This window comes from Cloeon dipterum, chromosome 3 (assembly GCF_949628265.1).
Source record: "Cloeon dipterum chromosome 3, ieCloDipt1.1, whole genome shotgun sequence".
Classification (NCBI taxonomy): domain Eukaryota; kingdom Metazoa; phylum Arthropoda; class Insecta; order Ephemeroptera; family Baetidae; genus Cloeon; species Cloeon dipterum.
In genome coordinates this window covers 20856709-20868930 of record NC_088788.1, presented here as the reverse complement: position 1 = coordinate 20868930, position 12222 = coordinate 20856709, and the positions used below count along the sequence as shown (strand labels likewise).

At 41.8% G+C, this 12222-nt stretch overlaps 4 protein-coding genes across 5 annotated transcripts; 2 read left to right on the top strand and 2 right to left on the bottom strand.

Moving 5' to 3' along the window:
• Positions 1–13: 13 nt before the first annotated feature.
• Positions 14–1967, top strand: LOC135938735 (JNK1/MAPK8-associated membrane protein). Of its 2 annotated transcripts, none has more exons than XM_065482626.1 (7): positions 14–152; positions 220–307; positions 383–623; positions 689–934; positions 1074–1288; positions 1347–1423; positions 1485–1967. In XM_065482626.1, the coding sequence occupies exons 1-7, from the start codon at positions 117–119 to the stop codon at positions 1695–1697; spliced, it is 1116 nt and encodes a 371-aa protein (XP_065338698.1). In that variant the 5' UTR covers positions 14–116; the 3' UTR covers positions 1698–1967. The 2 variants fall into 2 exon arrangements, with proteins under 2 accessions (XP_065338698.1, XP_065338699.1); XM_065482627.1 differs by having other exon boundaries at positions 15–152; positions 386–623; positions 1485–1966.
• A 49-nt stretch (positions 1968–2016) lies between these two features.
• On the bottom strand, positions 2017–3494 carry LOC135938736 (N66 matrix protein-like). The gene is made up of 2 exons (XM_065482628.1): positions 3389–3494; positions 2017–3035 (listed from the first exon to the last, which is right to left on the bottom strand). Exons 1-2 carry the CDS (start codon positions 3407–3409, stop codon positions 2115–2117), a joined length of 942 nt encoding a protein of 313 aa, XP_065338700.1. The 5' UTR covers positions 3410–3494; the 3' UTR covers positions 2017–2114.
• A 2455-nt stretch (positions 3495–5949) lies between these two features.
• Positions 5950–9821, top strand: LOC135938733 (uncharacterized). Its single transcript, XM_065482624.1, has 6 exons — positions 5950–7033; positions 7447–7833; positions 8007–8328; positions 8516–8584; positions 8651–8740; positions 9050–9821. Exons 1-6 carry the CDS (start codon positions 6771–6773, stop codon positions 9173–9175), a joined length of 1257 nt encoding a protein of 418 aa, XP_065338696.1. The 5' UTR covers positions 5950–6770; the 3' UTR covers positions 9176–9821.
• On the bottom strand, positions 9812–11725 carry LOC135938734 (carboxypeptidase B-like). The gene is made up of 9 exons (XM_065482625.1): positions 11585–11725; positions 11316–11525; positions 11167–11266; positions 10777–11079; positions 10636–10726; positions 10432–10574; positions 10325–10381; positions 10114–10198; positions 9812–10051 (listed from the first exon to the last, which is right to left on the bottom strand). The coding sequence occupies exons 1-9, from the start codon at positions 11662–11664 to the stop codon at positions 9867–9869; spliced, it is 1254 nt and encodes a 417-aa protein (XP_065338697.1). The 5' UTR covers positions 11665–11725; the 3' UTR covers positions 9812–9866.
• Between the last annotated feature and the right edge of the window lie 497 nt (positions 11726–12222).

Here is a 12222-nt window from a genome sequence, read left to right as displayed (position 1 = left end):
AAAATTCTTATTTTCTCAAGTTTTAAGTCCACGTTTATCCCGTCCACCAGTAAATATTAGAAAAAATTACATTGGGATCGTTTAGAAAACACTATAACGTTGGCAGAACCAGTCATATGTTTGGTGGCCCATTCAAATATTTTGGTCTCGAGGTGACCGCACTAATTTAAATATTAAATTGTGCACAATCGATCTGATATTGATTTCGCTCGAATCTAGTCCTTCTCAGCGATGATAATCAGATGCATTTTAACGGCTTGCCTGCTGCTAGCCAGCCTAATGACGTTTGCAACGGCCTTTGAAAATGGTAGAAACCAATCTCTCGAGCTTGATTTTTGTTCCCGTCACTATTTGTTGACCACCTTTTTTATTCCTATTTCAGTAGCCGTGTCAACCTTGCAAAACAACAGATGCCCTGGTATTTACTGTGGCAGGCAGTTACTGTCAGACGGAAACTGGAGCCGATGTGGGGCCTGTCCAAGAGGTTTCAGGGCCAACTCTTCCTCAGCCTGCATGCCTTGCAATAGCAGCCCAATGTCTTACGATTGGATGTACCTGGGGTTCATGGCTCTGCTGCCACTCACGTTGCACTGGTATTACATTGACTCGTATTTGCAATCAAGGTAAAGAAGATGGCGTGGCAAATGGTCTTGAAACCATAAGATTTAAAATCGTCCTGTTTTTGAAGGCTGTTTTTCCACCAACAAAGTGATGGCCCCAGTTTCACCAGGATCTCGCTCTCATTCCATGCGTCGGCACTGGTAGAAGTTGTCCTGTCTGTCGTACTTACACTGCTGCTGATGGAGCCAAAAGGGTCACTGACTGTCTACTCTTGCCCGTCTTTCAACCTGTCGGACTGGTACACGCTTCTGCACAACCCTAGTCCCGACTACAAATACACCCTGCATTGCACTCAAGAAGCCGCATATCCTTTGTAAGAACATGTTAAATATCTCCTCCTATTGCTATTAATTGTTCAGCCCTTCAGTAAATTTCAAACTTTTGAAAGAGCAGTGTGTTGAAAATTGAAAGACAGCAACAATTAAAATATGTACTTCAACTACTATTTTCAGGTATTCCATGGTCTTCGTTTTTTATGCACTCTGCGTGATTGTCATGATGACCATCAGACCTTTCCTGATTTGGCTTGTCATCCCCTCTCCAAGCAAAAGGTCCAAGCCGACAATTCCACTGCCTCTACCAAGCCACGGAAAAGCCACTGTTTACTCAGCACTCTACTTCTTGCCAATATTAGCTTTGCTGCACGCACTTTTAGCGGGACTAATTTGTAAGCCGCTGTTTACCTAATTATATTAAAATAATATTTATGATTTTCCAATTTGCAGACTACTCCTTCCCTTATGTCATGATTGTTGTTTCGCTCATTTCAAGTGCTGTTCATTTCGCTTGCAAAGAGGATCAGGTAAATCAAACCTATTTTAAAATCATTTTTAACTGATCTTTGAAAACAACTAAACTTTCAGTCCGCGCGGAAACTCTTCAAATCTACTGTATCAAACGTGCGCAATGTTGTCATCCTGCTCGGACACTGGCTGCTGCACGCTTACGGCATCTCGTGCATCATCCCGTTGCAAGTTTCGACAAATTGGTCAGTGTTCATGCTTGTTCCGCTGCCTGCTCTGTTCTACATCCTGACAGCCAAGTTCACGGACCCTAAAAAAGTTCACAGTGACTGATCAAGGTGGGAGCCGGCAAGGTCTGTTTCCCTAAGACACAACGAGGCATGCTGGTCTGGCGAGCCCCAGTTGGTGTCTGTGTCAGTGTTCTAACAATGAGTATGTCTCCTGTCTCGTCTGCGATTGCTAACAAACTTTACGCAAACCACGAGCTAAAGATTAGTACACCACGGAAACAGAGAGTGGCGGCGGTTGTTTTGACTGTGATATTGACTGATATATAGAAATGCATTTAAAAAATACTTGGCTGTTGTATTGCTAATATATTTTTTTTCAATAACAAAATAAAAGTCTCCCAAGGGAAGAAAACGTCTTGAAGCAAAGTAAAAAACATTTTATTAGCCCTCCACACAAACCAAAATACAACAAAATTAGTTTGATAAAACTACATAGTGATTCAGAAATATTTTTTATTTTTTAGCATTCTCTGTCCCGGGACTTGCTGCGGCGGCTCTTGCTTCTCTTTCGGCCCCTCCTATCTGGTCTTTCCCTCTCGCAGTCGCGATTTCTGCTGCGACTTCTGCATTTGTTCCTACCTTTGCTTCCACCCCTGCGTCTTGGGCTGCAGCACCGTCTTCTTTCACAGCCATTTTGATTGTTCCCTCCCTGGTTATTATTACCTTGTCCATTGCTGTCGTTTCCGTTTCCTTGATTGTTACCATTATTTCCGTTCCCATTATCTTGGCTATTCTCGTTGTTGCCATTGCTGTTACCTTGATTTTTACCACCCCCATTGTTATTTCCATTATTACTGGGGCGACCGTTTCCATTGTTGCCATTAGATGGTCTCCCACCAGAATTACCATTGTTATTAGGACGTCCATTGTTGTCATTATTTTGTTGATTGTTCTGGTCATCATAATCGTGGTCATTTCCTCCTTGATTTTGATTATTGTTGGGTCTGCCATTTCCATTGTTAGGTCTTCCTCCCCCGTTATTGTTCGGTTGCCCATTCCCCTGTTGACTTTGCTGCCCATTTTGATCAGTGTCGTCGCCTCCTTGATTCTGGTTATTGTTGGGTCTGCCTCCATTGTTGCCATTATTTGGTCTACCGCCATTATTCCCTCCTTGATTTTGGTTACTGTTGGGTCTCCCACCGTTATTTGGTCTCCCTCCATTACCATTACTGTTGGAGGGTCTGCCACCATTGTTATCGTTGTCTTGTTGATCATAATCATCTTCTCCCTGGTTCTGATTGTTGCTGGGTGTAACCCCCTGGTTCTGATTGTTTGAAGACGTCTGATTGTTTCTTGGTGGTTGCTGAGGACGATTTCCTCGTTGCGGTGCAGCTAATATCGCCACCAGGCACATCATGCCAACAAAAAGCGCCAACGTCCGCTAGAAACCGAGATTGCAAAGTTCAAAAAATTATTTTATACAAGCAAAAATTTCTCACTCTGCATCCGATTTATTTTTAATTTTATTTATCCAGTGCTGATCTAATTGTAAACAAAATGAAAAATTTCCAATTATATAATTTTGTGAATATTTGATTTTCAAACATCAGATGAGGCATTTTCGGATTTGACAGGTTCAACATGTTACCACGGTTTATCCCAAACTTATCAATCTTGATAACTAGACAGATCATAAATCGTTTAAATCTAAAAAAATTCTCTCGCTTCAATGCAAAATAATTGACACAAAAATTAAATAAAACAAAAACCATCGAAATATTTCGTAAAATTTACCTTATGAGAGGCACTGGCCATTTTGATAGAAGTCGGCTAGAGAGAAGGGAACTTCTCTACCCTTTTCGCTGCAGAATCCCTGATGAAATGACTAAGCAACATGCAATATAACGCCCTTTATAATATTTCGACTCAAGGTTGTTCAAATATTCTGAAGAAGTGTGCAAAGCGTCTGTGTTATTTAAACATCAGGATGAGATCAGCTTCCGTTTTGGCATCTTTATAAAAGGTTATACCGACTAAAATTTTATATTTATTCTTTATAGCACGTCTATTCTTAGAGGCCTTTTATTTGTCACTATAGGATGAAGATAATTTTATTCAAGAAGAGCTATTATGCGAGACTAAAAATTCAGTTCGGTTTTGCTCCTAAATAATTTGAAAACTTCAGAAAAATATCAAAGTTATATGTATGCGCACGGTCTCTTCAAATTGCGGTCAGCAACCGTGCTCTAGCGGTGTTTTATATTGCGGATATCTCATGATTGGAAATTAAAAATATCTAGCAATAAAATTTAAGTCAATGAATAATTAGTTTATTAAGTCTGTTGACGACTTCACATATATGTTCCTTGGTAAAATATTGCCGGCGGCAAATCAGGTTATGCTACTTAAAAACTGGTCTTTGGAAACAGCGGTTATCCGCGGCCCTTGCTCCCGAATGCACGCCTGCTGTTTCGCATATATAAAGGCTTTGCACAATTGACGGTCAAGGTTTAGTGTAGTGTGTGATTCCCGAGCTGCCGACATGGACTCTCAAAAGGTACGCTGAAAATCACTTCTCGTCGTTTTACGCGATTCTCCTTTTGATATTTGATTTTTATAATATATCTATATGCGTTTCCCTTTTTGTCTAGGTGGCCTCTCTATTTATTTTTCTTCTGTGCTCTGTCAATTCCACACCTGCCGTAGATGAAAAATCTCCTGCCACCGATAGCAGTGACTCGAACATTAATGTTCCTGAAGATGCCTTCACAACTGAAATTAACCAACCTGAGGAGAGCGAAAAGAACTCCCTGGCACTCGGCGTGAGAATCGATGGATACTATGGCGGTGGCGGTGGCGGCGGTCAACAGCAAGTTGCAAACAAGCCAGGTGCTCCATCAGGCAATCGTCCCCAAAATAAGGGTAGCTATCAGCCAACTGGAGGGTCGCAAAGCTATCCCCCAGGAAATCACAAACCTGGTGTTGTTCACGGCGGAAACCAAGGGTATCCTCAGCAGGGTCAAGGAGGCCACAATAACCAACAGGGCTACCCTCAGGGCCAGGGAGGGAATAATCAGGGAAGCTACGTCCCTGGGGGAGGCCAACACAACCAAGTTGGATATCCTCAGGGTCAGCAAGGGCACCCAGGTGGCCAGCACAATCAAGTGCAGGGAGGACACAATAATCAGGGTAGTTATGGGCCGGGCAACAACCATCAGGGTTCTTATCCAGCGGGTGGTGGGAATCAAAAACCTGGTGGTGTGCATGGAGGAGGGCAAAACAACCAAGGCGTATATCCACAGGGTCAAGGAGGGCACAATCAGGGTAGCTACAATCCCGGAGGAGGCCAACACAACCAGGGATTCCATCCAGGAGGAAGTCAAAAACCTGGAGGGGTGCATGGAGGAGGGCAAAACAACCAAGGCGTATATCCACAGGGTCAAGGAGGGCACAATCAGGGTAGCTACAATCCCGGAGGAGGCCAACACAACCAGGGATTCCATCCAGGAGGAAGTCAAAAGCCTGGAGGGGTGCATGGGGGAGGACAAAATCACCAGGGTGTTTATCCTCAGGGTCAAGGTGGACACAACCAAGTATATCCGGGTGGTCAGCACAACCAGGTTCAAGGAGGGCATAATCAGGGTAATTATCCAGGAGGAAATCAAAAACCTGGAGGGGTGCATGGGGGAGGGCAAAATCACCAGGGTGTCTATCCTCAGGGTCAAGGTGGACACAACCAAGTATATCCAGGTGGTCAGCACAACCAGGTTCAAGGAGGGCATAATCAGGGTAGCTATGGACCGGGAGGTAGCCAACAAAACCAGGGTGGCCACCCTCAGGGCGGGCATAATCAGGTATATCCAGGTGGTCAACACAACAACAACCAAGGATACCCCCAACACGGTCAGGAGGAACACCACCACGGAGGTCACAACCAAAGTCAGAGACCATCTGGAGGCTATGGCTATGGAGACAATATTGCTGTTCAACCTGGCAACGATTACGACCTGGACACTCGAATCAAGGACGTTGACAAGAAAGATGTTCCTCCTGTGCCTGCAAAGAGCCCAACTTTGGTAGCTGTTTCCACTACTGAACCTGCTCTGAAATCTACCACAACTAAGTTCGAAGACAAAGAAAAAATCAAGTTCGAGTGATATTTTAAAGTTTCAGGCATTTTTTGTATTATTTATTTTATTTATTTTCAATAAAATTGACCGTGTGAAATAGAAATGGCCTATATTTGATTTATAAATTTTCAATATAATTAAACAGCGTATGAACTGCAAATAAATAAACCATAACTTGGAAAAACATTTTAATTTTGATGAATGCTGAGCGATTGACGAGCCAAGATAGTATATACTGAAAATTATGTAAAACGATTTCAAATTAAGTTATTTGATTTAATTTCTTATACAGATGCTTTCCACTGTCCACTATCAAAAATTATCAACAAATGGAATACAATTTGTATATATCCTCACCAAGCATTAAAGTAGAAGCTTTTATGTTTAAAGAAGAAAATGAAGTTAACAAATTAAGCTTTTGGTATTTGGTTCGAAGAATCTCCATGTGTCCTCAAAAACCAGTGAGCTTGTAGAAGAAATTATTATAATGTATTAAATAAAAAACAACAAAGCAGCTATATGCTGCAGCCTATCTCAAGATTTGACCTCTCGCGACTCCGGCTGACGAGCGCTCCTATTTCTTGTTTGCACGCCATCCCATTTGCTAAATTGCATTTACACACTGACCGCATCAACGCAGGCAATGACATTGTGTGTGGCCTCGACACATCTTTTGCTTGCACAGTGGCAGATTTAGCGATGAATGCTGCTTTATGGAAAAAAAAACTTCGCTTTGAGCTGAAAAGTCATTTTTAAATTCTCAAATCTTCAAATGTACACCTCACACGAGCCGACAATATTTCCCGCAAGTATATTGTGTGTCAAACACGTGTGTATTCCCCCCACAGCTTTTTGTCAAAAATCAAGATGTAATGATAGGACACGTTGGCATATTTACATTACGATGGGGATGCGGGGTAGCGTTCCGCCCCTGGGCGCTCAGCAAGAACACGTATTCTCTCTCGTCTGCTCACTTTTTATCCTAGTCTCGGCCTCGGCTATATTCAGCGCGTGGTCATTTGGGCAGTGGATGCAGAGACGTCGCCATGGTTGAGCACTGGCTCATGCAGAAGGCCGCCCTGGCCCTTGGCATTTCAGCCCAAGGAAGCTTCTTCGTGCGTTCTTACGCTCTCTCCTTATTCGTCCTGATTACCGTTTCATCCGTACACGTGCTCCATCTGTCTGGGGTAGCCTCCTTGATCGAAAACAGGAAGCACCACATCAGCATCTCAGTCGCCTACCTGTTCGACGTGCTCGCCAGGTCGGCCAGGGTCATCAGTTATTTCATCATGCACCTTCTGTCCTACAGGTACAATGATTTGACCCTAATAGGAATGGGATGGCAATTTAGTAGTCCGACACGAATAAGCTTTTTAACACACATATAGTCATGAATAAAATTGAATTGAGAGTATGCAACCTGTTGGATGGCTCCTTGCAGCGGGTCACATACCTACTAAACAGCAGGCGCTAGAAATTCACTTCTTGAGTCCTCTCCATATTTTTGCTTGTTTATTATTAATCTTGCTATATCTTGTTAGAGTTAATGGAAAATTAACTATATTTCAAACTATATTCACTATATTCATATAATGCTGATTCCTTGTGATTGGAATCCTCCAAACAGATTCATTTCCATAGAAGGCGTTTAATAAGTCCATATTTTTGGTAGCGAGAAAATCACATCGAAAACCTTTTTTTATTAATTTTCAATTCACGCAGACATGAGAAATCGTTTCAAGATCTGCACAAGGAGCTGTGTGAGCTGCGATGGCGTCTGAGCGGCCGTGTCAGCGTGACTAACCATGTGGCCCTATTTTTTATCCTGGGCTTCACTTTGGTGCGCATCGTTTCCACACTCTACCGCCTGTTAATTGACGACGGCTCGCTCCTTAACTTCCCTTACCATTTTAAATTTGTGTTCAACATCGTGATGGAAGTGCAGCTCTACTGCTTACTGGCAGAGCTGGACCAGAGCTTCGACTCGATCAACGAACGGCTTGCTCAGCTGAACAGTCGACTGCCCGACAGTGCACTCACTCTCTGTGGAAACGTCTTCGTGGACAAATGGAAGCTGCCACAGACTGCAAGATGTATTGGGGTGCAAAGGTAATAACGCATTAAAGACAAAAAATTACTGAAATTTATTTTACAAAAAAAAATAATAAATAACAATTAATGTGAGATTCTAAAAAACGTGCCCTTTTTAACTCCATGTATTTCGTTATTTTACCAGCAAATAAAAAATAATTTTTACTGTGTTACTTTCGTATTTTCCCCAGGTCATGTCTCGTATCATATACGACAGCAGTGCGGAATCTGCGTAGGGTGCACTCATCACTGAGCGACATTATCCGCCGCGTCAACTGCCTGTTTGGTGTGCGTTTATTGGTAGACATCACGGCCCAACTGACTGCCTTGATGCTGCGACTCAAGATGATCATAACGTGGCTATTTGATGGCATGAACACCTCCGCCGAGAGCAGCGACTCATCAAACACGCGCATCGCTTTTGATAGGGCGCTATCCGCCTTCATAGTCTGTCCGATCCATGTTGCCACAGTGTTTGCTGTGGTTTTCTTCTGCTCCCGAACGATAAAGAAGGTAATTCCATGCTTAAAAATTATTTTGGTCTTTTTTTCCTTCAAAGCTGACAATGAGAAGAGTAGTTCTTGGTCCTAAATGTTTAAAAATTGAATTTTAAATATTTTGCAATTTAAAGAATTATTTTATTTTAGTAGACTGCCTTTTTAAAGCAATTTTTTTAATCAAGCCACACTTGTGCTCGCAGGCAGAACAGACAACGATTGAGCTGCACAAGCTTTTGAACTACAATGTTGAAAAGGAGGGCCGAGAGGAAGTGAGAAATCAGATTATTTAAAACAAATGATAAAAATTTTCATTTTCATTTAATTCTTATAATTAGTTGCAGATTTTCGCAATGCAGCTCCTGCAAAACCGAGCGCAGTTCACGGCTGCAGGCGTGTTTCCGCTAGATTTCACGCTGTTATATTCGGTAAGGATGATTTACAAATTCCGCAGTTGAGTGGCTGCTGGTGATTAGTCAAAATGTAATAATTATTAGAGGTCCCAGCCGCGTAATTTCTGGCGCGGCTAAAACACTTTAAAAATGAAGTATGATAGTGCTTAACGGCCCGAAAAGCCAGAGTATAATTTTTTCTGCAGCACTTTTCGATTGGTCCGACTGAATAAACGTCAGCTCAGCTTGGCCAAATTCACGGCGGCTGGCGGCTGACCACGTGGCTGAGACCTCTAGCAATATGATACATTCTTGAACCAAAACATTGTTTATCTGCGATTCCAGTTCATGGGCGTCATCACGACTTACCTCGTCATTCTCATCCAATTTGGTGCCACTCTCCCGAGATTCTCGGATGAGGTCGCTGCAGCTGTGAATCTTTGCCCCAACAGCACGCAAACCAATTATTAAATATTTAACTGACCAAATCAAATTTCTGTCCAAATCTTTATTTTTAATATCAATGACAAAAATACACGATCCTGGAAAACTACTTAATGGAATCGATAATTTACTATCCAGAAATAAATGTGGCTGTCAAACTGGAATATATCAGCTAAAAATTGAATAATCAGACATCGATCGTGGACGATTACTGATAGCGAACAACTCGCGAATAAACTCCACGTTCCAATAACATGATAATGAATATCATGGGCGCACGGGCCTCATTTGAGGATGCCCAGTCCAGAAATGGACCAGTTTGTATTGCTGCCCCCGCACCGGGGTCTTTATATTTAAATTCTAGATATTCATTCCGCGATATAAATTCACGCATGGTGGAAAGGTGCAAACCAGCAACTAGCGAGTCGGAAAGCTTTCGCAATGCTCCAAAATCCAAAGGGAATTGTCATTGAAATGCAAGTGAGTCAAAACACAGGCGCAATCTACCCCCAAATATCACTCAAATTATCACAGCAAGTGTATGCGGTGCACGCAAAGCACGACTGGGCTTGACAATACGAGCCAACATCTTGATTGAAGCTTGAAACCTCTGCTTGAGTGTAAAGCCGGAATGAAAATAAACATTTTGTAAAACAGATTAAATAAATAAAAAATGAAACATTCGTTTTTATTAGGCAACACATAAAACCGGTAATTGTCAATTTGCGGCCGCCCTGCGCACCATGCTAACGATCCCGTCCCACGTCTCTGTCACAACAGGGATTATTTCAGAAGCAGGAGGGTTAAAGCCGCCAGTGCCGCCGCCAGGCAGCTCCCATGTGTACGAGTAGGGCACGTTGGCCATCCCCATTGCGAAATCGTCAGCGGCACCGAACTGTAGATCTGCACAGAGGATCGAATGAGTCAGGGTTAACGAAAATCACAATTAAAAACAGTATAATTACAAAGAAGTCCAGCAGAAGTGCCTGTGGTGTATTCCATGCCTCGGTGCGCAAACACTGCCGCTGCGGCCTCATTCCCGGTTGCGCGCTGATACAAATTAATAACAATAGTCATACAAATTAAATTGATGCATTTTAAATTGGTAAAAATGGTTACAATGTAAATTACATATTTCTGTATGAAATGAATTGCTTGTTAAACAGATCTACTAACCAACTCTGGAGCATTGGGAGGCAGTTCTGTCGTGTAGCCCCAAGGGAATAGAATCAGCTAAAATGTATGTAGTTAAAAAACTAATATAAAAGAGCAAAATGGAACACCTCTCCGTAGCTGTGAATGGCCAGGTAAATTGCAATGTTTCCCGAGTTAGCCAGCAGCTGGTTACCAACTGCCAAGCTCTCCTTTTCACTGAATGGACCAGTTCCAGGATAAGTCAAACTGCATGGATCAGACACATTTTCTCCTATGTGAAGGAAACGATTTTAATGTGAATAAAATGAAATCACAAAAAATTAAGCACCAACCTCCCCAATGAAAATCGAAATTTCTGTTTGGATCGACTCCAAAACAAGGAGAACTCAGGTCGATTTTGCGGTTTTTGCGCCAGAATCGATCCTATATATAAAAAAATAACAATACGTGAATAATTTGAAAAATTTAGTTACCGTTGAAAACGAGTACACGTAACCATCTGGATTTGCGATTGGAATGACGAGCCAGTCGACCGAATCAAGTAATTCTTTGTTGCTTTCGTAGTTGTCCAGCAGCTCAGTAATAGTTTTCAGGCAAACAGGTGGAGCCATCCACTCACGAGCGTGCAAGGCGCAATCCATGATGACCAACCTTTTGCCAGGGCCGTTGGATAGACGCAGTCCTCTAATATTTTTGCCCAGGAAAGTCGTCTCCAAATCGACAATCGTGGTCAAATTTGGATACGCAGCATTCACCTCGTCCATGTAATCTTGAATCTATTTTGCGTTATTCAAATTGAAATATCAATAAGAGAAAATAATAATATGGAAGCGGATACCCGCTCTAGGTAAAAAAAAACTAACTTCATTAAACTCCGTGAACCTTTCAAAAGTTACAGCTTTTGGCAACCGCTTCTTAGTTGCTTTCAAAAATTCATGCTCTTCGATTTCTTTGGTGACGAGTCTGAAAGTAGCGTTCGTCATACTTAAAATTAAAATTATTGCGCTCTCACGGGCCAACGTCATTGATGTAAGTGGAGAAATCGAGCTGCAGTGATCTCAAAGCTGAAGCGAGGTCTGGCGCATTTCCTGAGGACACCATCACAAAATTGTCGCGGCCGAGTCGCGGCCGAGACCAGAAGTCAAACCGCGCGTCATGTTGAAGGTCAGAAAATTCACTCAGCACGGATTCAGTCACAGGTCCTATTTTCAGAACCTCATATCTGGGTGGAAAATTCAAAATTTGCTCCACAAAAAAGCAATAATTGATAGAAGTCAATACCCTGAATACGACTTGTACAGCGTGACTCCATTCCAAAGCGTTACTGTGAGACACAGTAGAAAAAATTTCTTTGCCTGCATTTTCCAAGGATCTGATGATTTAATATTTTGTGATATTTATGCTTGCTCTGCTGTGCTTTGCTCAAAGATAACAGGCAGAGATTAGAGTGGAATTAATTCTTATCTCTAAAGACAAGAAGACCCTTTTAATAAACTTGATTGGTAAAATTTGCTTTTAATAAGTCTATTAAAAAATATTTATTTATCATTCTTGATTAAACAAGGACCTAGTTTGAATGAGACACTTTGAGCTGCATTTTAAGTTGAATTTAATTAGCATATATTAATATATTAAGTTTTAAATAAAAAATAATATCCATTCTAGACCAGAGCACAAGTATGTTGATATATGTTAGCTTGAGTTACATTTTACGCAACTCTAATATCGCAACTAGTGCCAGGGCCTGGCCAAGGGTATATATGGAGAGTGAATCCCTACATTTTGATTCTTGAACTTAATTGGACGCGTGACTCCTATCGCATAAAAGTAGGCCACTCATTCACTTTTGATTGAAAAATTGATAAAATTTAGAGCATTGTCCAAATTCACCGAAAGGAATAAAAACATTTTGTTTTTGT